General features: G+C 38.0%; 1 protein-coding gene across 3 annotated transcripts in view; it reads left to right on the top strand.

Moving 5' to 3' along the window:
- Nucleotides 1-26637, top strand: part of PTPRT (protein tyrosine phosphatase receptor type T) — a 1378737-nt gene that overhangs the window by 1120143 nt on the left and 231957 nt on the right. For all 3 annotated transcript variants that reach the window (XM_074211996.1, XM_074211997.1, XM_074211998.1), the window contains 2 exons: nt 223-424; nt 4689-4791. In XM_074211996.1, coding sequence (XP_074068097.1) covers nt 223-424; nt 4689-4791 — 305 coding nt within the window. The remainder of the gene's footprint in view (nt 1-222; nt 425-4688; nt 4792-26637) is intronic.

Here is a 26637-nt window from a genome sequence, read left to right as displayed (position 1 = left end):
TCTCATTTTATTATTACTCATAGAACCCAGGTCTGCAATCTCCCTCTACCCATGAAGGTCAGCACCTTCTCTGAAATTTAAGAATTGTGGAGAGTTTGAACAGATGAAATGACTTACCCAGGGTCACATAGCCAGTATGTGTCCCAGTTTCTCATGTCTTTCCTCTGCTATTCCAGAAACCTTTGACTGATTGTAATCTCGGTTGTGGCTGTTCTTTTACAGATAAACTACAAAGCTGTGGGTTCCCTTGATCCCAATGCTGACCTTTCCAGCCAGAGGGGGAAAGTCTTCAAGCTTCGAAATGAAACCCACCACCTCTTTGTGGGGCTGTATCCAGGGACAACGTATTCATTCACTATCAAGGCCAGCACATCAAAGGGCTTTGGGCCTCCCATCACAACACGCATTGCCACAAAAATATCAGGTATTTATTGGTAGGGAAGAGGGTTAGAGTAGCTTCCATTGCCATGGATTAGTAAAAGAAGGAAACCACATTATGACTGGGACATTTCCTTCCCCTTTGTGAGGTTCTATGTAATGGGAGGTCCTTTAGAAAATTTCCAGATTTGTTTGTTTTTTAAAGCATACTCCCACATATGAACATTCTGATTTAGGGGGAAAAAAACACTAAAATGTACTTTTCCTAGATATTTTCCATAGGACAGCTTTAAATATCAAGTATTCTGGCTTCATTTAATGTATAAACTTTGTTGTTATACTTTGAAGTTTCACTTTGCTATTCCTGACTCACTCCCAGGAAAGCAAAGGATATGAGTGATGAAGTTTCACTGAAAGAATACTAGATTTGGAGTTAGAGGAAATGGATCTCTGTCACTAACTCCTCAGGTGGCTTTGAGTAAATTACTTAACTGTCTGGACCTTAGTTTCCTCATCTGGAAAATGAGAAGGGGAAAATTGGACTAGTTTACCACTGAGGTCTCTTTCAGCTCTAAGGCTGTAAATTTAGGATCCTACAAGATGATGATATCCAGGAACCAAAATACCAATAGCTTATATTTATGTCATCTATAAATCATTAAATATATTTATATCATTTATAGATCATTTTATATAGATATTTATCTTATTTAGTTCTCATAACAACCTTTGTGATATGTAGCTGCTATTGATATGCCCATTTTACAGGTGAGGAAACAGTTTCAACAAGGTACATGATTTGTCTGGAATCAAACCTAGGTTTTTTGACTTCATAAGCAGCCCTTTAAATGCTGACTTGTCTTAAGATAACTGTTCATGATCCAAAGATTCCATTTGATGGGGGGGGGGGATCCACTGAATTGGATTGAAGTCAAGGAACCATAGTTCAAATTCTGGATCTCCCACCTGCTGTCTTTTTTGAGAGCACATCCTCTGTTAGACTACACACACTTCAGCTCTAAATCTATGAGATTTTAATTTACATACCCCTTTTCAAAAACTCCTTTATTGAGCTGTTCCCCTTATGAAATATGAAAATCCCATGTTTTTGAGCCCCTCTGAACTCAGTATCCACAGGAAAGCATCAAAACAAATTTACAGGGAAGGTCAAAAGCCCTGTAGTAAGTTAGGGACATGAAGGCATCAGTTCCATATATGTTGAACTGATATTCCTACTGATTAGCAACCATCACACTAGGGAGGCCAAGGCCCTGGGTTTGGCCAATTAACCTTTGCTTTCAGCTGGCAGGCTCCCCAGTCTGTGCCTTTATATGCTGAAAGACTGGGAGAGACAGTTGGATGAAAACAGAGCTCACATCCTTTGCCTTCCTGGGAGTGAGTCAGGAATAACATCATCCTGTGTAATAGGTAATTATACAACCAAGACACTATTTCCTCTGAAAAGATAAAACACAGAACTTTCTGAGAACCCAAAGATCACCCACCTACCTTCAACAAAACTGAAATAGAGTCTGGGGGTCTGCATCTTTCTGTCCCCCAAAGCAATAAGCATCATGGCACTGACTCATTTGTGGTTGGAATGGGATTAAAAAAGAAAATATTTCTTTTGACCTCCTCAGGATTTGGGCCATCTTCTTCTTTGGGAGACCCCAAGGCTCCTTGAGAATGCTGATGAATTCTGGAACTATCTATCAATATCCTGGTTTGGTCTAGATCTATCAAATTTAATTTAAAGTCCACTGTGGTCAACAAAACCAGAAAAACTCATTGTTCCCTTCCCCTCAGTTGCATTCCAGGCTATAGGCTCCCTGACTCTGAGATAGCCTCTCACAAGATGCTTTTAGATGAGTGGAACTTCATTGAGCTTTTTCAAATCAGGTCAGCTTGCAGTGGGAGTGATAAGGGTTAGTGAATAAGACTCAGAATGATGGTGGCTATCCTGTATCACAGAATAACAGTCAGAGATCCCAGATTGTATAGAGTTGAGAGGAATCTTCGACATCATTTAGACAAAGCACTTCATGCTACAAAGGAGTAAAGAGAGCCAGAGATAGGAGAAGGTTAAAGTCATACCACTAGTATATGGAAGAATCTGGGCTCGATGCCAAATCTTTGAACAATCAGGTCAGGATATATGATTATAAGACCATAGATATAGAGCAGCACCTCCTTTACTTAACAAAGAAGGAAACTGGATTCTAAAGATGAATCACAAAGATGATAGGATTAGAGAATGTAGAGTTCTGAGGGAATTGGGAGATCCATCTAGTCCAGTCTCTTCATTTTGTAAATGAGAAAATCCTCAAGAGACTAAGTGATTGTCCAAGGTCATACAAATAGGAGCAGGAGTCAAGTCATTGGTGGCATTCAAATAAATTAACAACCAGTTCTGTGCCCCAATGACCATTTTAAGGATACAAAAATATATACCAAAAAGGTAATTTAATATTTCATGCATACAGTATTCAAATAAGAACAACAAAAGAGGTGTGCAAACCTAGATACTCACAGTAAGCAAATGTATCCCTGTGGAACAAAAACAGTCTTGTGACCACAGCAGCCAGTGTTGGGACATATGAGAACCAAAACTCATTCTACCTATTTTAACTCTTTTTTTTTCCTTCTACTTCCATGTTTTCCAAAGTAGGAGATAAGATAACCCTCAAATCTATATTTCTATGGGTTCATGGTATCCCAGTTTCCTATTGGTTTCACCATTCAGGGAACACTAGCCCACTCATAATGTCTCAGGAATTTTGGACATAACACAAAGCAGAAACAAATGACTGCTTATCACCCCCTAGTTGTTTGGCACATTTCTCTTTATATATTTGTTTCCTGAAGTCTCAAAGATGAGGGAATTAAAATGTAATATTTTGTCAAAGGTATAATGAGTTTTAAGAAGTGAATAAATAAATATTGAAAGCATTTTTCCTTCAATTTTTTTTCACCTATGGATGGAATAAACATTACTACAGAAGCTGAGAAAATGCCATTGCGTAGATGAACATTAAAAAAAAGAGTAAGGAAGGGGTGGCTAGGTGGTGCAGTGGATAGAGCACCAGCCCTGAAGTCAGGAGTACCTGAGTTCAAATCTGGTCTCAGATACTTACTAATCACCTAGCTGTGTGGCCTTGGGCAAGACACTTAACCCCATTTGCCTTGCAAAAGCCTAAAAAAAAAAGAGTAAGGAATCTAATTTTGTGATTCTCACATTGGGCGCCTTAGAGATAACCCTGATTACAAGTGCCATTTTAACAATGGACTTGCTGTACTCAATGAAAAATTAGGTATCAGTTCTACCAAACTGGTGTGAACTGGCTGAATTCCCACCACTGAGTCAAGCCTCATTGCTTCAGTTGTGAATCTAGTGTTCTGTTCCTTATTCCACATTATTCCTTGAAGGAAACCTGTCTTACATATGACTCTTTCTGAGAATTGATGGAGATCCTTTCTATAGAATGGGGAATCAGAGCAGTGTCTCCTCCATGACAGGTGAAGTCTGTAGGCAGACACAAAATCATTTTCAAAAAAAGATTCAGCTGACTTTAACTTTCTTTTTTTTTTAAGTTTTTTTTGCAAGGCAAATGGGATTAAGTGGCTTGCCCAAGGCCACACAGCTAGGTGATTATTAAGTGTCTGAGAACAGATTTGAACCTCAGGTACTCCTGACTCCAGGGTTGGTGCTCTATCCACTGCGCAACCTAGCCACCCCTTGACTTTAACTTTCAATGTGCAAATGTACTTTCCCCAGATGATGGTGGGCCCTTAACCTGTTCTATATCATAGTATACTTTAGCAGCCTGGAGAAGCTTATGGATTCTAGCAGAATAAAGTTTTTAAAAGCATAAAATAAGATACTTAGGATAACAAAGGAAATACTAATTTTTTAATTCTGTGTGTATGTGTGTGTGCATACATGTGTGTATAAAAACACATATGTATATAGATTAGCTCTATAGTTCACAGATTTCAGACTAATAACTGGTTTGTATTATTTCTGGTTAGTGGCTAATAACTAGTGTCTGTCTGTCTGTCTCTCTCTCTCCTCTCCCCCCCCTCCCTCCCTCCCCTTCTCCTTCTCTTTTCCTCTCTTTTCCCTTTCTACCCCTTCTCTCTTTCCCTCTCTGTCATCTCTTCTCCTCCTTCTCTCCTCTCCCTTCTCCCTTCCTATAACTCTCTCTCTCCCCTCTCCCTTTTTTCTCCCTCCCTTTCTCTATTTTCCTCTCTTCCTCTGAACCTATAATATTATCCTCCTCCCCACCTACTCCTCTTCCTTCTCTCCACAGCTCCTTCAATGCCTGAGTATGACACAGATTCACCTTTGAATGAGACAGACACAACCATCACTGTCATGTTGAAGCCTGCCCGGTCTCGAGGTGCACCTGTCAGGTGAAGTTCTAATTCTCTGTTGAGGGGAGGGCAGGGGGCATCTCAGATCTTACCCCTTCTTCCAGAACCATGCAATTCTCTTTCATTTGGAAGCAATAACACTCACACATCTGACAATGCCAGCTTCTGGAAGCATAACTAGGGAAGAGGATAATATAAGGCAAAGCTAGAAGTGAGGGCACCAAATCTGCTTCCTGGCCAGACAAAACTCTCCAATCCTACAAAGAAAGTTCATGGAAGAAAGATTCTGGTCTGGGAGGCAATAAAGAGGACTCTGCCTCTGGCTGTTCACTTCTTCTAACACTGCAGGAGTTGACCTTGGGAGAAAGGAGAGGAATTCAGCTTATTATCTTGAGGAAGATATTTCAGTTGGATCCTCACTAGACTGGTCCCTGGAAACAGTGGAAATGGCACCCCCAGTCCAGAGAAGGAACACAGTAGAATCTAGTTTAGGGATGTAAGCACAGTCAAAAATCAACACCAACACTGAGATGGAATCACTGATAGTCACACATTCAGGGATATTAGTGTGAAAGATCAATGGCAAAAGTGTTAGGGATTGAGGGGTAGCTAGGTGGCCCAGTGGATAGTGCACCAGCCCTGGAGTCAGGAGTATCTGAGTTCAAATCCAAATCAGCCTCAGACACTTAATAATTACCTAGCTGTGTGGCCTTGGGCATTGCCTTGCAAAAAAAAAAACTTAAAAAAAAGTGTTAGGGATCGGAATAATAATAGTTAGCACTTATATAATGCTTTAAGGCATGTAAAGCACTTTACAAATATTTTTGCATTTTATCCTTATAATAAATAATAACACAGGAAGTAGATACTGTTATTAAAATCTTTTATAGATAAAGAAATCAGAGCAGATAGTGGTTAAGTGACTCATCCAAGGACACATAACTGTTTGAAGCCTGATTTGCACTCAAGTCTTCTTGATATTAAAAATGAAGCCCATAGCCCTCTTTTTTCCAAAGTGGGGTTATCTGGCTCCTAATAATGAAACTTAGCCTGAAGTGGCAAAAGGATACTTTATTTAATATTTCCTGCAGGAAATGGGTAATCCTCTAGGGAGGAAATTCCCAAAGAGAGACAATTTCCAGTCTTATATATAGGATTTAGAATGCCTTTCCCCTCCCTTCTGAGTCATGATAGTTCAGGGGTTAATTATAATCAACACCCATCTTATATCACTCCTTACTATGGACTCCTTACCCACCCCACCCCCACTCACCGGTCATACAAGACATGTTATGATGATGAGTTTCAACTCTCACAGGGGGTATGTGGGTTAATATGCATGAAACTTATTAAGCACCCATGCTTGTGAAAGGTGGGAGACTCTAGATCAACCCTTTACTGGTTTGAGAGGCTTTGGAGTAATCTCCACTTGGGAGTCTAAGAGAACTTTTTTAAGTTCCATGATTGGTCAGGGTCAATTCTTTTATCTTTCTTTTTGTCTTACTTCCACATTCCTGAACCTAGGCTTGAATCTTTTAGCCTTATCATTAGCCCAAGAGACCCTGCCTTTGTAATGTATTGTTCTGACAGATACCTGTGGAATCCTAACAGCCTCTTCTCACATCCTGTGGAAACCAAACATTTAGTAATGTCTCAGGATGACTTTAGGTTCATCTAGGATCTAGAGTCACTTACCTGTAATTTCAGTGGTGTAGTGAACTTCCAGGTGAGGAAACTCCCTCACTGCAGGGTGACTCTTTTGTTGCAACTTAATAGTAACAGACATTTGCCTAGAAACATTGAGAGGTTTTTAACTTATCCAGGTTTACACAAGACAGTATGGGTCAGAGACAAGATCAGAACCTAAGTCTTCCTGAATCCAAAGTCTGTTCTCTAGCCTCTGTGCTCTTTGCCTCAAGCTCCAAGGTCAGTGAAAATGTGTTTATGAAGGACAAAATGGGGAAGAGAAAGAGCATACTCAGCTTACCCATTTCCTGGTCTAAATACTGTCACCTTACAAAGGGAAAGGAATGCTTCTGGTGTTCTTGTCAATCTGCCCAGACAAGGTATTGAGGGTCTATGCCCTCTTATAAAATTGTGGCTTAGAGATATGCCTCCGTGGGCTGTACACAGGAAGATTTTTAAAAAGCTCTTAATCCCTGGCAGCCTGTGCTTGCATCCATGGAATGAGAATCTTGGGTGGCATTCTCTCAGACAAAAGCACACTTCCATTCCTGGCCATACCAGTGAGAAACAGTATATTCTGGCAGGAAAAAAAATCTTTGTTGAATATTTCGACCTGTTCAGAGATCTTTAAGTGGGTTTATCTCTGATTTGAAGACCCTCCTGAGGGAATCTCCCCAGGAGAGAAATTTAGCTCTAGGAAGAGGATTAGAAGTCTTAAGCAGAGACGCTCCACACCTGGCTTTAGTCCGGATTACTCCTGTGTGGCCCAGACTAGATTAAAATGTAATTGGGAAAATATTTAACAAAATAATACAAAATAAAAAAAAGACAACCTTTTAAATTAAGTCAATATGCAGTCTGCAGAGATCTTTATATACAAATTAGTGGGCCCCCACTTCTACTTGAATTTGACACAACCACTATAAGAGATCTCAGAAGCCATGTAGCCTAATCTCCTCTTGTAGCTAAAGAAACAGAGAGGTAGAGTGATTTTTCCAAGTTAACACAGGTAGTAAGTAGCAGAGGCAGCTCCTGGGATTCCAAGTCCAGTACTTTGTCTTGAATTATGTTGCCTGAGTCTCTACAGCCCCAGCCCCAACTCCACCACCATTGAGTGGAAGGATTTACTTGTGTCTGCTCAAAACAAGAATCATTTTTGTAAAGCATTTCAACATTTACAAAATATTTTCCCATGATAGAAAACAGGGTTCAATCCCCATTTTTAAGAGGATAAGTCCTGAGAGACCTTGTGATTTGCTCCTTATCATTCTGCTAATAGATATCAGAGGCAGGGTGTGAATGCAGGCTTTCCTAATTCACTAACTACTGTACCATACTGCCTATTAAAGAGTTGTTGGGAAGATTGCTTGTGTCCCCCCCACTCTGCAAAAACTAACCCATTGAATGAGATGTATATTTAAACAGAGCATTCTTTGTGGTTATTTTTTTATTGACTTCTGTTATCCTTCCTGTACCCCAGTGCCCAAATCACAGCCCTGCATAGAGATTATAAGAAGAAAAATAAACAAAGCGCAAATCACAGGCAATTCTTAGCTGTTTCCTTGGATACCTCCAAGCTCCAAATGATGATAAGTTGAGATACCTTTAAGCCACAGTTATTATGAGTGTTGTATATATTGGTAATAACATACCATGTGACTGGACATTTACATCACATTTTATACTGTTTTATGCTTTGCTTCCTTAGAATCCCATCCACTCAACCACAAGTGAGTTCCACCTGTTTCTCACTCTAGACCACCATCCCACCTACCCCCATTCTGCCTTTAATACTAATGAGTAGAACTATAACTAAGAATTTATGATCCTAGGCAAAATTCCATAGATTGGCAAATATCTTCATTTGAAGGGTGGGGTGGGATGAGATGGACTATCAAATTGTCCCAACATGGGTAGATTGCTGCCGTGGAGGTGTCAGGAGGTAGAGAAGGCAAGTGAGTTGGGAAGGAATTCACCCTAGTCTCTCATCTATTAACTGACATATCACTAAATGATTCTTCCTAACTAGGTACCTGTTCTTTGTTATTTGTTGTTATTGTTTGTCCTTTGTTCTCTAAAAGGACCATCACTTCAGTCTGTATATGCTACTGAAGGACTACAAGTATTGTTAACCACCTCTGAATTCAATACCAAAAGGAAAAGTCCAAGTCACCCGATCTTAGTTCTAGCTTTGCTAAATAAAAGCCATGAAATAAAATCAAGGGGACTTATTTACCAAGTTCAGTAGCTGTGACATAATCTTTTTGAGCTTTGGGGAAGCAGTAAGAAGTCAATCGTTCAGGCATAACCACTAGAGTAGCTATAATAATTCAGTATTGTGGGTAAGAGCTATTTGGGCTTATATACTGTCCCTATGAATGGATGTGTAATATCTATCTACTGTAATGAGGTAGCAAAGTGGATTTGAACACTGGAGTCAAAAGGACCCTTGTTCTAATATTCCTCAGATACTTACTTAGCTGGGTGAACTTAGGTATATGATTTAATTTATATCTGCCTCAATTACCTCAACTATAAAATGGGGATAATAAGAACACTTACTTTCTTCCCAGGGTTTTTTTGAGGATCAAATGAGATAATACATATATATATATATATATATATATATATATATATATATATATATATATATATGTAGAGAGCTTAGCACAATGCCTGATACAAGATAAAAAAATCATTTAAAAAATGATTATTTCCTTCCTTCCAACTAGTAACTACTATCCACCTATCATGACAGGGCTGCTCTTTATCTTCATATGGAAAGAGTGAAATTGTCTTCTGAAACCTTTGGGAACCAAACCAGGAAATGTTGATAAATTTAAGTGCTCAGAAAAGAAATCTATTTCACATATAGAGTTTCCCCTCCTTATGATGATATAGGATTTGGGGACTAATTTCCAAAGACCAAGAAAATATTTATCCTTCATTAAAAAGGTCCAGGTGGTACAATGCAGTTCAATGGACTTGGAGTTAGGAAGATCTGAATTCAAATGTGATACTTCCTAGCTATGTGACTTTAATGAAGTCACAGAACTCTTTTTGCCTCAGTTTTCCCATCTTTAAAATGACTGGGGAAAGGAAATGGCAAACCACTTCAGGTTCTTAATGAAGAAAACTTCAAATGAGATCATGAAGAGTTATATACAACTGAAATAATTGAACAACAACAAAAATTATTGACTAGACAACTCCCTAAAGTCAGACCATAATAAGTTACTGATCAGCATCAGTACAAGGAGTTTACATACCTGAAGTTTACATTATCCAGGAAATCATAAGTTCAGACAAAAAAACCAGTAATTATTATCTTACTATTAATCTGAGGTATGACTTCTGCTAGGGAAACAGGAACAAACTAGATGTATGATTCTGGCAGATTACTAAACCTCTGTTTGCCTTAACCCAAATTACAAACCAATCTAGTATCTTTGCCAAGAAAATCCCGAGTAAATCATAGTCCATGGGGTCATGAAGAGTCTGGCATAACTGAAGACCTTGGGTTTGTCACAACCTCTCTCGGTTCCATTTTCTTTATCTAAAAATGACAGACTGGAGGACCCTGATAGTCTACAATTCTGCAAGAAGTTCCCATGGGCCAGAGGTACCCCTTTGAAAAATACTTGACTCTTTCTAATAAGTAGTAAAGGATAGGAATACATTCTGTGACTCCTGGACTATAGTTTATCACTATTTGAAGTATAAAGATCCAGAACCTGTGGTCTCAGCAAGATCTAACCACTTTTTAATGGTTCTGCATTCTTGACCCTTTTTCTTATATCCATGATAAGACAACTTCCTAATACATCCTTTCTCCTCACCTGTAGTATTTTCCTTCTCATTTAAAGTCAAGCCTGTCAGATTCTAGCTTGTTCAGAGGAACCACGTGAGTGAGAAGCTTACTTACCTGGGCTAGGGTGAAGGGTCTGACATTCGAGGCTTCCATCTAGTCATTGCTACAGTTGCATCTACTCTGCTGCCTGATCTATTTCTAGAGGGTTTCCCAATGGAAATTTATTACCTTAACATAGGTTTTCTCAGGCTTCCAAAGAGTTTTTAAGTGACAAAAGTGCAAAGTCATTTAAAATCTCAATCAAGCAGGAACTTGAAAGTAATATTCAGTTCCTACTAGAGTTCTCACAAACAACTTCTATTTTCCCACCCTGTCACTCTGATCTAACTTTACTACCTTCAGAAGAAGTTGCTTGACCTTATATTAATCTTGATGTGGTCTCCACCATGAGACTGAGTATGTATCTCCATAAGCTGTGGCAGACCCAATTTGAACACATGGCAGTCAATTCTTTTTGTGCACAAATAGAAGCAACCCCACTCTTCCTTTTCTATTACTGGAACAAAATAAGAGAAAAAGTAAGCTTTCCCATTCTTTCCAAGTGGCTAGATTTATGATCATAAATGAAGACTGACCCTGCCCCCCAGCAGGGATCCCTACCCTATTCAATGATGAGCCATGGAGTAGACAAGAGCTAGTGGTCAAGATGGAGCAATGAGTCATGGCTGAGGACTATGAAGTGTCTAAAGCCAGAAACTCAGTAAAGAAAAGAAAATAAGACACAGCATGCTGGAAGCTAAAACACTCGAAAGTCTTACCTTTAACAGTCTCATCTAATTCTTCCTGCTGAATAGCAAGGGCCAATGGAGATTTTGAAATTCAAATACTGTTATATTGGAGTTCTTCATTACAAAGACCAGCCATGAGCAGCATCTCACTTAGGGTTTTGGTAGAGCCTTGATGTCTTTGTAGTACTCCAGGAAATATCAAGAAGCATCATTAAATTCTCCCCCAAAAGAGCGAATTTTAATTTTGTAACAGTAAAATATATGTCTTAATGCACTTTTAGGGAATATGGAGTGATTGAAAAATCAAACAAATAAGGATGAAAGTCTTAATATCTAAAAGTCTGATAGTAATTATAGAAATTAAGAAAAGATATGTTCAGTAATTCAATTGTTTTCCACTATAAGGGTAAAGGTTCAAAGAATCTAGTCCAAGACTAATACTGAACATTGGGTTTTCCTTCAGTGAATTCCTATAGCAAGTAAGCTCCTTGAAAGTTTATAGGGACTTTCATTTTTTCTTTGTATCCCCAGCTCCATGTACACAGTAGGCACTTATTAATGCTTATTGACTGACTAGCCAATTAATGAAGTTCTTCTGTATAGAACTTAGTTGCTCCATTGAAATCTTCCTCCATTACCTCCTTGTGACACTGAATTGACCCATAGGTTCTAGCAGGCAATCTTACCAGGGTAGTACAGGAGCTGGTAGGTTCCTCTTAATCTGGAATGACCCTTTGAATGCAAATCCATTGACTGCCAGAGCATCTGTTGACCAAATTGCAAATTGGCTGAGCTTGCAGGGCTTATTTCCAGAAGGTTGTCCACCAGATGATGAACAGCAGCAACTCAGAAAGGTCATCTGCAAATCCATGGAAGGATTACAATCTGCATTATTGGAGGGACTACCTACAAAAATGGAATCATTAAACCCTAAATTGAAGAGTAGATGGCAAATACTTCCCTCTATCTCTTTACATTTAAATTTCATGATGGATTCATCCTTCTGGAAGAATGAGCTCAAAAGCTTAAAAATTAAAATAAATAATTTTCTCTTTTGCTCATTTAAAAACTGAAATTTCATAGGGCAAACTAAAAGTTGCCAGAAATAGTGACTTGGGGGAGGAAGAGATACTTGGACATTCATCCTTCCATGCTATAGTGGTTCTTTGTGGATCAGGGATACAAACCCTAGGTAGAGGTAAGCAGTGGTGCAAGGTGACAATCAGAGCCTCAAGAATGCCAGTCTTGGGGCGGCTAGGTGGCATAGTGGATAAAGCACCGGCCTTGGAGTCAGGAGTACCTGGGTTCAAATCTGGTCTCAGACACTTAATAATTACCTAGCTGTGTGGCCTTGGGCAAGCCACTTAACCCCATTTGCCTTGCAAAAACCTAAAAAAAAAAAAGAATGCCAGTCTGGATAGTTAGAGTTTAACAAGACTAGGTATGGGTTCATTGCGGGCAAACTGTGTCAGTCATTGAGAAACCAATTAAAGAAGAAAGGCTGGAGATGAGGCATAGGCTTTGGTTTGAAGATCTGAAGAGTCTTGCAAGGGAGCTAGCAGGGCTCAAAGGGGAAATACATCAGAATTCCCTAGTGTTACAAGTAAATTCTGGTCATAGCTGATTGCTCTGACAATGGTCTGAGATTTTCTTCAACCTTTTAAACTGAGCTCTCCCTATTCAATCCCACCCAGAGTGACTGTCCCCTCAGTAGTTAATGGGTATTCATGGCATCTCTGACAAGGCTTTTCCACTCTGAATAGCATTTGTCTGGGACTCTATTTACAAATGGTTGTGGAGAATCTTCACATACTAAGGATTCTGATCTTAGGCCCTTAAACTCTTCCATAACATTGCTGACAAACTTCCAAAAGCATGGGTGTAGTCATGTCACCCCCCCCCACCCCACCCCTGCTCAAGAATCTTCACAGGTTCTCTATTTCCTCTAGGATAAGATAAAAATTTTCACTAAAAATCCTTAATGATCTGACTTCAGCCTATCCTTATAGATTTATCTCATATAAATATCCTTAATGTAGAGACAGTATGGAAAGAAGACAGCTGGGTCTCCAGTATATCTCTAACTTGTACTGTCTCAACCTTGGACAAATCACATACTCCCTTAATTTCTTTGGAAATTATCTAAAATTTTTAATAAAAGAATAATTGCTTATTTGCACTGATAGGAGTTTCTTTATGGAAAACCTCCTATAGGGATGAAGTCAGAGATCTATCTAGTTCAATCATCCTTCATTTTATAAAAACTGATTCCCTTTTTGTTCCCCAAACTTAATATTCCATCTTTTTTTTCATACCTAAAAACTTTCTCCTCATTGATAGCTGTTTGAATATTTAGCCATATTCAAGGCTCTTCCACTGGGCCATCCAGTTATTAGTATTCTATCCCTTTCTAGATTATTTTATAGTCATTTGTTTGTATGTTTTGTGCCCCATGAGTGTGCAAACCCCTTGAGAGCAGGGTCCTTTTTTTTTTTTGCTGTTTTTTTTTATTTTATATAATCCCAGAGTGCTTTGTACTTTTTAAAAAATGTAGTTTTTCTTGGGACCCAGACAGGGCATTTGGAGAAATGAAATTACTCTGGGGCAGCTAGATGGCACAGTGGATAGAGCACCAACCCTGGAGTCAGGAGTACCTGAGTTCAAATCTGGCCTCAGACACTTAATAATTGCCTAGCTGTGTGACCTTGGGCAAGCCACTTAACCCCATTGCCTTGGAAAAAACCCCTAAAAAAATTAAATTACTCATTCCCCAAATACTCAGATTAATGAGTACCTTCCCTAATTTGTCTTTGAAATTAGGATTGGTTGGTTGAAAGTACATAAACTAAATGACCTCTTAAAGTCATTCAGCCTGGGATGCTGAGAATTTCTATTCCATTCCTTGTGTTTCAGCCTTGAATTTATCAAGTATTAAACAAGTGAAAAAAATATGGCAGAAAACTACATCAGGAAATGTAGGTACATCTAAGTTTTAATGAAAGAGTAAACTTTATTGAAAGAAAAAGAAAAATTTGATTGACAAATTTCCTCCAGGATTCCTTTAATAAAGGCAGATCTGGAGTGGGAGCTCATAAGCACACCACAGAGCAGCCTGGGCTGTCTCCTGAGCTCCAGTGAATGAAATTGAAATCATTACAGTCTGATTTGCAAGCACAGGTATATGAGTGTCCAATTAGGAAGGAAAAAGTGAAAATTTAGGGGATTTATTAACATATATCAGCCTGAGGATTTTGAGAATCTTTGTCCACACAGTGCAAGATGAGATGCTACAATTATATTTAGAAATCATCTCTCTAAGTCAGTTCACCTATTTTGGCTCCCCATACCCCACAGAGTTTCAGCCAAAAGGTGCAGAAAGCACATGGTCCTCTATTTTCTAATGTCAGATAAAAAGGGCAGAGATTTCCTTGCCTCTAGGTAAATATCTGGGAGAGGGAATGTCTATAGGTTAATAAGACCCAAGGCTGGCAGTTGAATCCAAGAGTCAGGTAGGAGGCTGCTTAGAAGCATGTTTTCCTTCCATGTTTGGCTATTCAGCCAGATAAAATACAGAATCCAAAATCTTTTGTGAATTTGGGCATAGATTAATAGCAGTTTCTCATAGTCATGAAAGACATTTACTATCTCAGTGTTTTGTTTCTTCTTTTGGAGATCAGATTTTCATGTAAAATTTTCATACAAGAAAAAGGATTCCATGTCTTCCCTACTCCAGTTAAAATAATTTTAGCTGTGGTAACTCTAGCTTACAGTCCCTAGACTCAGTCAATCTGTCAATAAACCTTTATATATTACTTACTGTGTGCCAGACTTTGCTAAGTGCTGTGGATTCCAAGAAAGGCAAAAGATAAGTTCTCTGAAACTCAAAGAATGTCAGGAGACAAAAGATGGAGGAGACACAATGAAAACAACTTTGAACAAACAAGTTATATCGGGATAAATTTGAAGTAATCAATGAGGGAAAGAATGATCTGTAAAGACTTCTAATAGAAGGAAGAATTGTAGTGGGGATTTGAAAGAAACCAGGGAAGCCAAGAGGTGGAGAGGAAGAAGGATGTTCCAGGCATGAAAGATAATTAGTAAAAATTCTCAGAGATGGATGAATTCTTATATTTGAGAAAGAGCAAAAAGACCAATATCATGGAATTGCAGAGTATATAGGGATGAATAAGATTTAAATTGACTGGAAAGGTAAGAAGGAAGCAGATTATAAAGGACTTTGAATGCCGAACAGAAGATTTTAAATTTAGTCCTGGAAAAGATAGGGAGCTATTGTAATTTATTGAGTAGAAGACATGATTCTGCCTATGCTTTCAATTACTTTACCATCACTATGTATTAGTTTGCCTATTTTCCTATAAACTGTCCCAATATTTACCTGTATCAATATGTAGTATATTAAATAAAACCTGAGTTGTTTTGATTTAATTCCTCTAACTGTGAATGCTTTGAGACAATCTTCCACATGTTGCTAATCATCTTTAATGCTTCCTTTGAGAACTGTTTGTTCATATCCTTTGCTTATTTATCCATTAGGGTATGCCATTTTGGCATTCTATAGTTTGTGTTAGTTGCTTTATACTAGACCCTTATCAGAGATATATGATACAAAAAAATTTCCCCTAATCATTTGCTTCTCTTCTTATTGTGTTTAGTTTAAAACTTTTCAATCACAATATTCTAAATTCTTCATTTTAACTTTTATGATTGACTTTTCTTTGCTTAAAAATCGCCTCTCTAGCAATCATGAAGGTACCTAGTTTGATTCTCTTCTATTTTCGTTAGCTTGTATGGCATTGCCACTTGGTTCATGTAGCCATTTTTTTAACCTCAGTGTACACAATATACAATTTAATGTGTTGGCTTAAATTTAATTTTTGTCAAATCTTTTTTGAGTTACAATATGCTCAAAGTTATCTTCCCAGTTTTCCTTTCCAAAGAACTACACAGTAACTTCTCTAGAAATTCATATGTGGAAGAATATTTTTATTTTTGGTGCCAAGATTATACAATGGTATATCTCATATTTTAAGAATCATATAGTCAGAATCTCATTTTGAAGATAGCTCAGAGTCCATTTCCTACCTGAAACATGAACATGGATCTTCTTTCCAGTTTCCTATGGTTATTGCTCCTCTTCAAATAATTTTAATGATTAGGAACAAGCTACCTCATGATGTAACTCATCTAACTTTTTCATTGGTTCAGATTGTTTAGATTAGAAAGTCTTTTTTTTTAAATATGAAGTCAGATTTTACCTTTCTTTAACTTTTCCAGTTCTGCTCTGTTAGACCAAGGAGACTTAAGTCTGTTCTGTAGACCTTGCTAGTTATTTTAACTGGTAAATAGATAGATTATTTATTAAATCTTAATCATAGATAGATTAAGCCAGGTACTATACTAAGAGTCCCTGACTCCAAGGAGCCAATATTCTAATAGCATAAACAACAGGTAAATGGGAACTGAAAAAGTGACAAGTTGGTCAGATTAAGGGAAGGGGAAAGGTGCACATATCTCTCCACAACCTCATTGAAATATCTGTCCCACTTACAAAGGGGATCACTTGTAATGAATATAGCATTGGCTTTCTAAAGAGCCAAAGAATTTGAGTTTGAAATATCATTTGACCTCATGCAAGCCTTTTACCTTCTGAAAGCCTATAATTTCTCAACTTTAAAATGAAATAATTGGACTATCCTGTCTACAAGGTTCTTGCCTGCTCAAAATCATCTCTCCTATGACTGATTCAAATACTAATTAATTTGGATGTGTGTGATCCAGTATATTAGTGTAGATACTCATTTTATAGACAACCTTGCTTATTTATTTTATTTATTTATTTATATTTATATCTATATATTTATATATTTCTATTTATTTATTTTATATATTTTATTTATATAATATAGTTACATTATTTATATTATATATTTATATTTATTTATATTATATTATTTCTATTTCATTTTCTATCTTATAAATGTATATAGGTACATTTATACACAAATACACATATGTAGATATATACACCATGTTTCTATGTGTATGAAACTTTGTATATATGAGTATTTATATATGTATCTATAAATACATACTCTTATATAAGATACACACACACACACACACACACACACACACTACCCATCCTACGAGGTTAGGATCAAATCCCTGCCTTTTCTGTGAACTCTTCTCTGGTCACCCTAGCCCTCATCAAACCTTTTTTTTAATCTACTAACAGAACTTACTATCCTTCCTGATTAATTTTATACATATATATACACTTCTAGGTGTAAATATGTTTGTATGTGGGTATGAATACAAGAATAGAGTTTGGACGCTGATTCTATTGGTACAGGAACTCCAAAGTGAGAAAGCTTCCAATATAGTAATATATTCCGATATATCCTACCAATATAGGTCAGCTCCTATTGATAGCTGGAGAGAATAGTCTAAATCACTAAGAGGTTAAGTGGCTTCTTCTGGGTCACAGAGCCAGAAGACGTCTCAACTTTGAGGCTTGCTCTCTGTTCCCTGATGCATAAATACATGTATATGTTTATTAACAGAATGGAAAAACTCCTTCTAGTAAGATAAATTTAATATTTTCCTTGATAATTTTGAAATTTCATTTTTGGATGTCTCTGTTGCCCTCACAGGTTTTGTATGTTTGTTCTAATTTTTTAACTAAGTATAAGGTAATTTCTTTAAAGAACCACTTATTCTTCCACTGTGAGATTTATAAAGATAAATGCTTTTCTTCATACTCTATGTGTATATGTGCATGTGCATGTGCATGTAGATATGCATCTACATTTCCGTGAATCCATTAACATTCTACTCCTAAGCTCCTGGCCCTCATAATCTATACAATGGAGAACAGAATATGTTAGATATCATCATGCTGGGAAGGACATGTGTTAAGTCAATGGTTTTCATGTCTGCCTTTCAAGGACTAGCTTTTCTGGAATTAGAGAAAGTCATCATTCGTTTGTTGATCACCAAGTGTTGTTTTTTGCTTTTATGTTTTTTAAAACCCAAGGCAGTTCATGAACAATACCTGAACTCTGATCTAATGGATCTCATGGCAGTTTGGTCTCTACTCCTGCTTCTGCCAATTCCCATATGAACTGATTTGAGTGAGTCTGCCTGGGTCTCAGTTTCCTTATCTATAAAATGAGGAAGTTGGATTAAATAGGGCAGCTAGGTGGAACCAAAGACAGACTAGTAGAGTGATGAATTAGGTAGAACATGGAGTCCACATTTTGTTTCAGAAAATACAACTCAGGATGGGACTTTGGGCAATCTCTTAGTCTGTTTCCTTAGCTGTAAAATGATGGACTTGCACTCTTTCTATAATCCATGGATTCTAAAGTCCCTTTCAGTTGTAAATGTGTATTCTTAGGATCCTGTTATGTAGTAATGCTTCCCCTTTTAGTATCCAATTCCTAATTACACACAAATTCCTCTCACTAGTTTATAATTCCCTTCTTTCCCTCCCACTATTCTACATTTCTAATTCTTTTCTTTCATATACTTCTGAAACACTACTCATAGAATCATAGAATTAGAGCTAAAGGTAACATAAAAAATCCTTTAAACCAATTTACAGATGGGGAAACTAATACCCAGGGAAAGAAAGGGACTTGCCTGAGGTCACAAAAAGAACAAAAAAATTCCAGATCCTCTAGCCTCCAAACCTAGCTCTCTGGGAACTTTTCTACACCCACTCATTTGAGACTTACTGTCCGTTAAGAAAAATAAAAGTGATGTTTTATTTCTCCTTTGATATTCCTATCACACCCTCTCAATTCATTGTAACATCCAAATTCTCAGCAGTTTGTTAGGCCTGTGAGAGACAAATTAATCTCATTGGAGAGGCGGGCCTTCTACATAGGAAATTAACAGTTCAGTACAAGACAGCATATAATTAAATGATAAAATTCAATGGGACAGAGAGTAGTAAGTCCTATAAGAAATTGGAGGAAGATTTGGCAAGGGCTACAGTGGCCATAGGAGACTTCATGAACAAAGACAAAGACTCGAACAGAGCCTTGTAGGATGAGTATGATTTTGTTAGAATAACAGAAGAAAATAATATTCCTCATTGGATGATGCCATGTTAAGAAAGGCACAAGATAGTAATGACAATAGTTTATTTTAGGAACAGAAAGGCAATAACATCAGCTGGTGCAAAAGAGATGAGGTAGAAAGTAAATACTAGCAGGAAAATTGAATGAATCAGGTAGGACCTCTATTCAACAAACATCTCATGGGTCCTTAGAGATCATGGAGATCAAGCTAGTCCATTTAAATAATCTCTAAAATCCCATCTAGTTTGGGTTAATTCTTACTGCTCTCAACCTCTTTGTTTTCAGACTCCCAAACTAGTCCATTCCATCTAATTATTTCATTCAAATGAGAAAAAAGTGAAGATGGAAGTAACTTATCAAACACCGCAGAGACTTCTTCATTCAGAGCCTTCAGTGATAACATGATGAGTCTGGAATTGATCTATCAGATAATTAATTAGGGGAAATTCCACCAAAGACCTTTAAAACACAGGATAAAGGGGCAGCTAGGTGGCGCAGTGGATAGAGCACTGGTTCTGAAGTCAGGAGTATGAGTTCAAATCTGACCTCAGACACTTAATAATTACCTAGCTGTGTGGCCTTGGGCAAGTCACTTAACCTCATTGCCTTGCAAAAAACTAAAAAATAAAAAAAAACACAGGATAAGTTCTTAAGTAGGGGAGAAAACAGTGAATAGGCTAAAGAAAAAGTTGTATCAATTGGGAACAAATAGTTTTGGTTTTATCTCAGTCCAAATTTGAGCCCATTGTTCAGTTATCACCATTTAACTAATAAAAATAGTTTTCTTATTTTTAGGAAAACTGAGCTGTGGTGGTTTTCATAATTGCTTAGAGCTGAAAGTGCTTGCAAGGACAACTATATTATGCATATTTTTTATAAGCCATATATTGAGAGTTTCCCAAGAGAATTGGTTCTATCAATGCAAGCCAGCATCTTTGTTATATTTTATAATTTTAGAGAGATGTTTTTGAACACTGAATGGTTAAGTGACCACAGAGCTAGTGTGTCAGAAGTGGACCTGACTCCAAAGCCAGCTCTATATCCACTTCCAATTTCTAGTCTAACTACATGATATTTGTTGTTGTTGTTGCTATTTATTTTGTGAGGAAGCAAGCATTCATTAAAATTATGTAGTGGATTTAGGTCAAGAAGACCTATATGTAAATCTGTTTTTTGATGTTTTCTAGCAATTGGCCAGTCCTTTTCTCTCTCTGGTTTTCAGTATTCTCTGTAGAAAACAGGAAGAGATCCAGGGATTTGGGATAGATGAACCCTAAGGCCCCTTCTAGTTCCAAATACTGTGATCTTGGCCCTTATTCTTGAGTTGCCTCTGTTTCCTCATTCTCAGATTGCCTGTCTGCCCTCATCATATGGGTGTGTTGTTCAGTCATTTCAGTCATATCTGCTTCTTTGTGACCCCATTTGGGATTTCTTGCAAAATATTGAAATGATTTCTCATTTACTTCTCCAGTTCATTTTACAGATGCGAAAACTGAGGCAAAAACTAAGTGATTTGATGTTTGTCCTTCATTCTTGAAGAAAACCAGAACATCAGGAAAGGTGATGTCAGGATAAACACGTGAACTGAATTTCAGTGAGGGAGGTGCTGTGCTAAGTCACCAGTCTCACTTTCTCCTCTGAAACCATTTGGGTCCAGTGGCCAGATATGAATCAAGATGACTGGAAATGGCCCTGGATGTGAGGCAGTCAGGATTAAGTGACTTGCTCAAGGTCACACAGACAATAAGTGGCAAGTATCTGAGGCTGGATTCAAACTCTCATTCTCCTGACTCCAAAACCAGTACTCTATTCATACATTTAAGAAGTGTCTGAGGCCAAATTAGAACTTCCTGAGGCCAGATGAGTCTTACTGACTCCAGTTCTACCTGCACTATCATCTGGATTAGATTATAGATCCTCAAAACATGAGGCTTCTCTTTCTGTTTCACTTGGGCAATCACTAATACCTAGTATATGATTAGAATAATGACAGTGATGCCTATCAGAAATGACCCTGTTGCTAGTACCAGTGCATTCTGGTGATACACTGGGAAATAGTCTGAGCTGGAGCTCAGAAAGCATTCCTTCCAGGTCTCCAGAAAGTTATAAACCTTGTGTAAAATGCTTAATGTTGGTTCTCCCTCACCCTGGCCTTGTAGCTTTATGCTATTATGCCCCTTGCCAGTTTCAGTTACTTTCATTTTTTTAGTAGTCAGCAGATTTGAATTTGCTGTTATAGTGAAGAGTAGAAAAAAGAGACAAGTTCAAGTTTTTAACCTTCCAAAAGTTCAGAGGTTCATTTTAAATAAGCACAAAAACTCTCAAGTCTCTTCCCTTCCTTTCTTCTCCTCTAGATTTATGAAACTACTGGAAATTCTAGAAACTACCCTTCCATACAGTCTTCAACCCTTGTTGAATTGTGTGTACCTATTGGCATCTAGGCCCAGAATAGTTAGTGAAATAGAAACAAAGGAAAGAAAAAAAAAATTGAGTCAGTTGGAGAGGCAGGAAAAGTTTTGGTTTCATCCCAGTTCAAATTGGAAACCATTGTTCACTTTTTTCCATTTTAATCCATCTGTTCTCTACTATGCTCATATAATGCCACTCTTGCCAGGACATACTGTCCCTGTTTCATTGAAATTAGTTTCCTAGAATAGCTATCTTAAATGATTACCAAAGGCAGAAATGGATTGTATCACTACAGGTCTGGTAATTTCAACATCCAAACATCTGCACACAATCCAGATGTTCAAGGACAACTCCTAGCCAAGAATTTCCTTGCTACCATACTTAATGCCCAAGTTCCACCTGCAACCTGGGCCCCTCCCCAGTGGTTCTCCAACCAATGATCCATCTGGAACCAGAGATCCAAGGAGCTGGCAGCATATAGGCAGACAGACAGGTACTGCTCAGTTTGTGAGAAATGCATTTTGAGACTTAATTATACCACAGGTATATAAATTACAGAAACATGTTAATGCTCCCATGATTAAAATTATAGAGTACCTAATTGAAAAAGCATAAACTGCATTGAAGAATTCCTAATTATAGTTTGCTTTGAGGTGTTAATTTCCTCCCTAACAGATGCATAATTTCTTGGAACCCTGTAAAAAGGGGACCACTGCGTCAGCATGTGGGTTGTGGAGGGATAGGAAAGATTTCCACCAACATGCTCTGGAAATAGACATTGAAGACTTTACCCCAAGGACTCAGGTAGCTTTAGGGAAAAGAAAGACCCACAGCATTTCAGATCTAGGAGAGGCAGTATCTGATGGGGAGATATAGTGAGATGCTATCCCAGAACAAGCATGGGAGAATAAGAAAAGAATAGAAGGGGAAACAAATCTGAACAATTTAAAAATAGTAAACTGCTTAGATGTTGTATATATTTATGGCAGAACTTTTGAGTGTACCCAAGAGCAACCTCAGCTTGTGGATCTCAGGATGAAGGTAGATCTGAGGTCAATTCCTATCCCCTGACTTGGCTTTGTGACCCTGGGCAACTCTCCCAAACTAGAAAATGCAAAGAAAGTGTCAATCCACAAAGGCAGAGAAAGTTCCTCACCTGCAGTACCCCACAGCAACAAAATCACCAGTAGCCAGGGGAGAAAAAGGGAGAGGAGAGGAAGAAAAAGAGGAGTTACGGAAAGATGGGCAAAAGACTAAGAGATAAACTGAGAGAAACAGAGATAGAGAGATGTACAGAGCAAACCAAAGAGCTGGAACTAGAGAGAGAGAGACTGAGACAGTCAAAGATATGGGAGAGATATAAAGAAAGAAAGAGGCAGAGACACACGGAGAGACAGAGAGAACGTTAGTGTTTGTTGCAGAGCTAGGAAGATGGAGGAGGTAGTCCTAACACGACCCTGCCCTGGCATATTGCATTCAGTTCTGGAGAACACATTTTAGGAAGAGCTGGACCCCAGTCATAGGAGAGTGAGAATGATGGCACCAGGGCTGGACATCCTCAGCTAAGTTTAGGAGTTTGAGCCTGCTGAGGAAAGGGCCTGTGTGTTCTCATGGGGGTAGGGGGTGGAGAGCAGAGAAACATCATGTTGGCTTTGGATAATTTGAAAGATTGTCATGGGAAAGAGCCACTAGAAGACCCCCTGAGGGCAAAACTAGGAGTTACGGGTGGAAGTTTAAGAGAGGCTGATGATGGAAGGGAAAACTACTTAATATTTAGAACGGGAATGGTAATTTGGATGGGACAAGTGGGATTTTGCCCCAGGGTACTGAATTTAGAGTGAACCAAATTTAGAGAATGCTGACAGATTTTGCAGTTAGCAACAAAGAGGCAGGGGAACTTAGAACCTACTGAGCAATAATTAGTCCAAATAAAACATGGGCAGGGAGGGGGGAGGGGGGAGGGAGCACCTCCCCTCCAAAAGCCTCCACAGTAACAGCTTCCTCAGAAGTAGCTTTAAGCTAATAAGAGGGGAGGAGAAGGGGATCAAATACAAAATTCTGTGTGGCATTTAAAGCATTTCATTACCTGCCTTCTCCCAATCTTTTTTTATTTTTTTAACTTTATTAAGTATTTTGTTTATTTATTTATTTTCCTGACTACATGCAGTAGTAGTTTTCAATAATCAATTTTTTGGCAGTTTTGAGCTTTATATTTTTCTACCTTCCTCCCTTTCCTTCCCTCCTCCCCCTGATATTTTGAGTCTTTTTACACTTTACTCCTTTCCATGTTAACTTGGGAAAGAGGCACCAGACCCACTGAGGGCAAAACTAATTTAAGGGAGTCTGATTTCTCTTCTTCATGGTAAGAACTAGAGCAGTAACTTAGATGGGACAACCAGAATTTTGCCCAGTTGTGTTCCAATCCAACTATGCCTGTAAACTTATACATTCTTCTAACCATCCTTCTTTGTTTTCCATCTCTCTGTCTTTGTATTAACTGTCTCCCATATCTCAAAGGCCCTTCCTCCTCCCAGCCTCCTCTTAGCTTCCTTGGCTACCTTCAAGATTCAGCTCAAATCTTACCTTATGCAGGCGGCCTTTCTCAAGTCCACCAGCTTTTAATGACTTCCTTATTTCATATCACCTTCATATTCTCTGTAGATATTTCATGAACTTGTAATGATTACTTGATGTTTCCTCCATTAGACTGTGAGACCCTTGAGACCAGGAGAAGTTTTGCCTTTAGAACTTTGTAACCCTTGTACTTAGCATTGGTGTTTTGAAAATACTTGCTGATGATCTTCCATTCTCTGTCTCCTCCCTGAAGGAAAGATTCATGCTACTTATCTTAATTACAATTTATGTTATAAATCTATCTAGGACTGAAATGGGATGACTTGCAAGTGAATGAGTTCCTTATCTTCAAACTGAGGTTGGATAGTCACTTGATATGTATGGTAGACAAAGTATTGCAAAGAGTTTTTCCACTAGGTGTGTGTGTGTGTGTGTGTGTGTGTGTGTGTGTGTGTGTGTGGACTGTAGACAGCCTCTCTGGTTCCTTTTACCTCTAGAATTCTAAGAAACTACGTCTAAAGGTAGAAGAGTTAAAGAGATTTTATTGAAGGGAGAAGGTTGAAAAATGTGATGGATGATTAGCAAAAAAGAGCATCACCCAAACTGAGCCCAGACATCTCAATGGAAGTGGTACTAGCACACTGGGACAAAGAATAAGCCATAACTAATCTGAAGATATAAGACAGTAGACAGCTGGGGAGTGGATTGGGTGACAAAACTTTGATCCCAGTTCTCATTTTCCACTTATAGTGGAAAGTCATTTAACATCTCTGTTCTTCTAGTTTCTGAAATGAGGGACTGAGCTAGTTAAGGACTGAAATTCCTTTCAGTTCTAAATCTGTCTAAATCTGAAAGTAAGAATCAGAGTTAATGTTTATAGAAAGCCTTAAGGTTTGCAAAGCACTTAGCATATATCCTATTTCCGTATATCACTGAGAATCCTGTGAGGTAAGTGCTATTATTATTCCCATTTTATAGATGAGGAAATTGAGACTTAGAGCATTTGTCAGCATCACAAAGCTAGTAAATGCCCAATAAGGAAAGAGATGCATGGGAAGAGAACAATGACCTCAATTCTAGTGTAGTAAAGTCCAGAACTAGTGAGTATGCTCACAGAATCAGATTATGGTACAGAGAACAGAGCTGCTTCAAATCTTCACAATTTGCTTCATGGGAAGAACCATCCTCTAACTGCCTTTTTTCCCAACATTATTCCCTCCTCACCCCTATTCTAATGAAGCCCTTCTGGACAGTCTAGTGTAACACTTTTTCTAGATGAAAGAAGAGAGGTACAAAAAAGGAAATGACTCAAGAAGTACAACTGCTTAGTGGCAAAGCTAAGATCAGGACCTATTTCCTCTAACTTTCTTAATTTCCCAGTTTAGTTAGTCCTTTTCCCCTAACTCATGTGAATTTATATTGTATATCTCTTGAATTTAATTAGGTATCCATAAGATTATAGATGACTAGCTGCAAGGCACCAATCAATAAACAAGCATTTATGAAGGACCTCCTGTTTAGCAACAGGTATTATGCTTGTTCTAAGAAGTAAACTCTCATTGAGTTTTCATTCCAACAGGTAAAGCAAGCACATATATAAGTATAAAAAGAATAAATACAAAATGAACAAATACAAAAATCTTGAAACAGCTTGGTAAGTAAACTGTATTCAGAGGCAGAAGGATCTGAGTTTAAATCTAGCCAAGGTCGCTTACTAGCTTCAGGGGCAAGTTACAGCCACTTTCTGCCTCAGTTTCCTCAATTGTAAAATGGGGATAAAAATAGTCTCTACCTCACGTGTCATTGTTAGTATAAAATGATAAACCATATATAAAGTATTTAGTAGATCTTAGAACATTATATAAATGTTATTTAGATAAGGAAACTGGGCAACTAGGTAGCAGTGGATAAAATGTCATGCTTAAAATCTTAAAATACATACTAGCTGTGTGACCCTGGGTAAGTCACTTAACCCTGATTGCCTCACATTCAGGACCATCTCCAGTTGTCATGATTCATATTATGGCTACTGGACCCAGATGGTTCTGGAGGAGAAAGTAAGGCTGATGACATAGCACTCCCTCATTCAAATTCACTTCATGTTCTTGTCATGTTATCACCTCTCTGATATCCTGGGCTTCTTTGAGAATGAAGGACAAAACATCATCATTAAGAAGATGATGCTCAAACTACTTTGAGAGAAAGATTTTTTGAGTGATGTTAAGGAGAAAATGCATTCTAGGAATGAGAGAATGCTAGTCCAAAGGTCTGGAGATCAGAGGTATAGAGTGTTCTGAGACCAATAATGCTAGATTGCAGAGTGAGGGAGGGAGAGTATGTTCAAAGAAGCTGGAAAGATAACTTGAAGCCAGATTGTGTTTAACTCTAAAAATCTAAACAGAAGAATTTTTCTTTTATTTTATTTACTTTTTTTTATTTGTTGCTATGGGAAATAATAGGAAGTTTATAGAGTAGATTAGTCACATAGTTGACTTTGCATTTAAGGAAA

Source organism: Macrotis lagotis, chromosome 1 (genome assembly GCF_037893015.1).
Source record: "Macrotis lagotis isolate mMagLag1 chromosome 1, bilby.v1.9.chrom.fasta, whole genome shotgun sequence".
Taxonomy (NCBI): Eukaryota; Metazoa; Chordata; class Mammalia; order Peramelemorphia; family Peramelidae; genus Macrotis; species Macrotis lagotis.
Note: the sequence above shows the minus strand (reverse complement) of the source record. Positions and strands in the feature narration are given on the sequence as shown.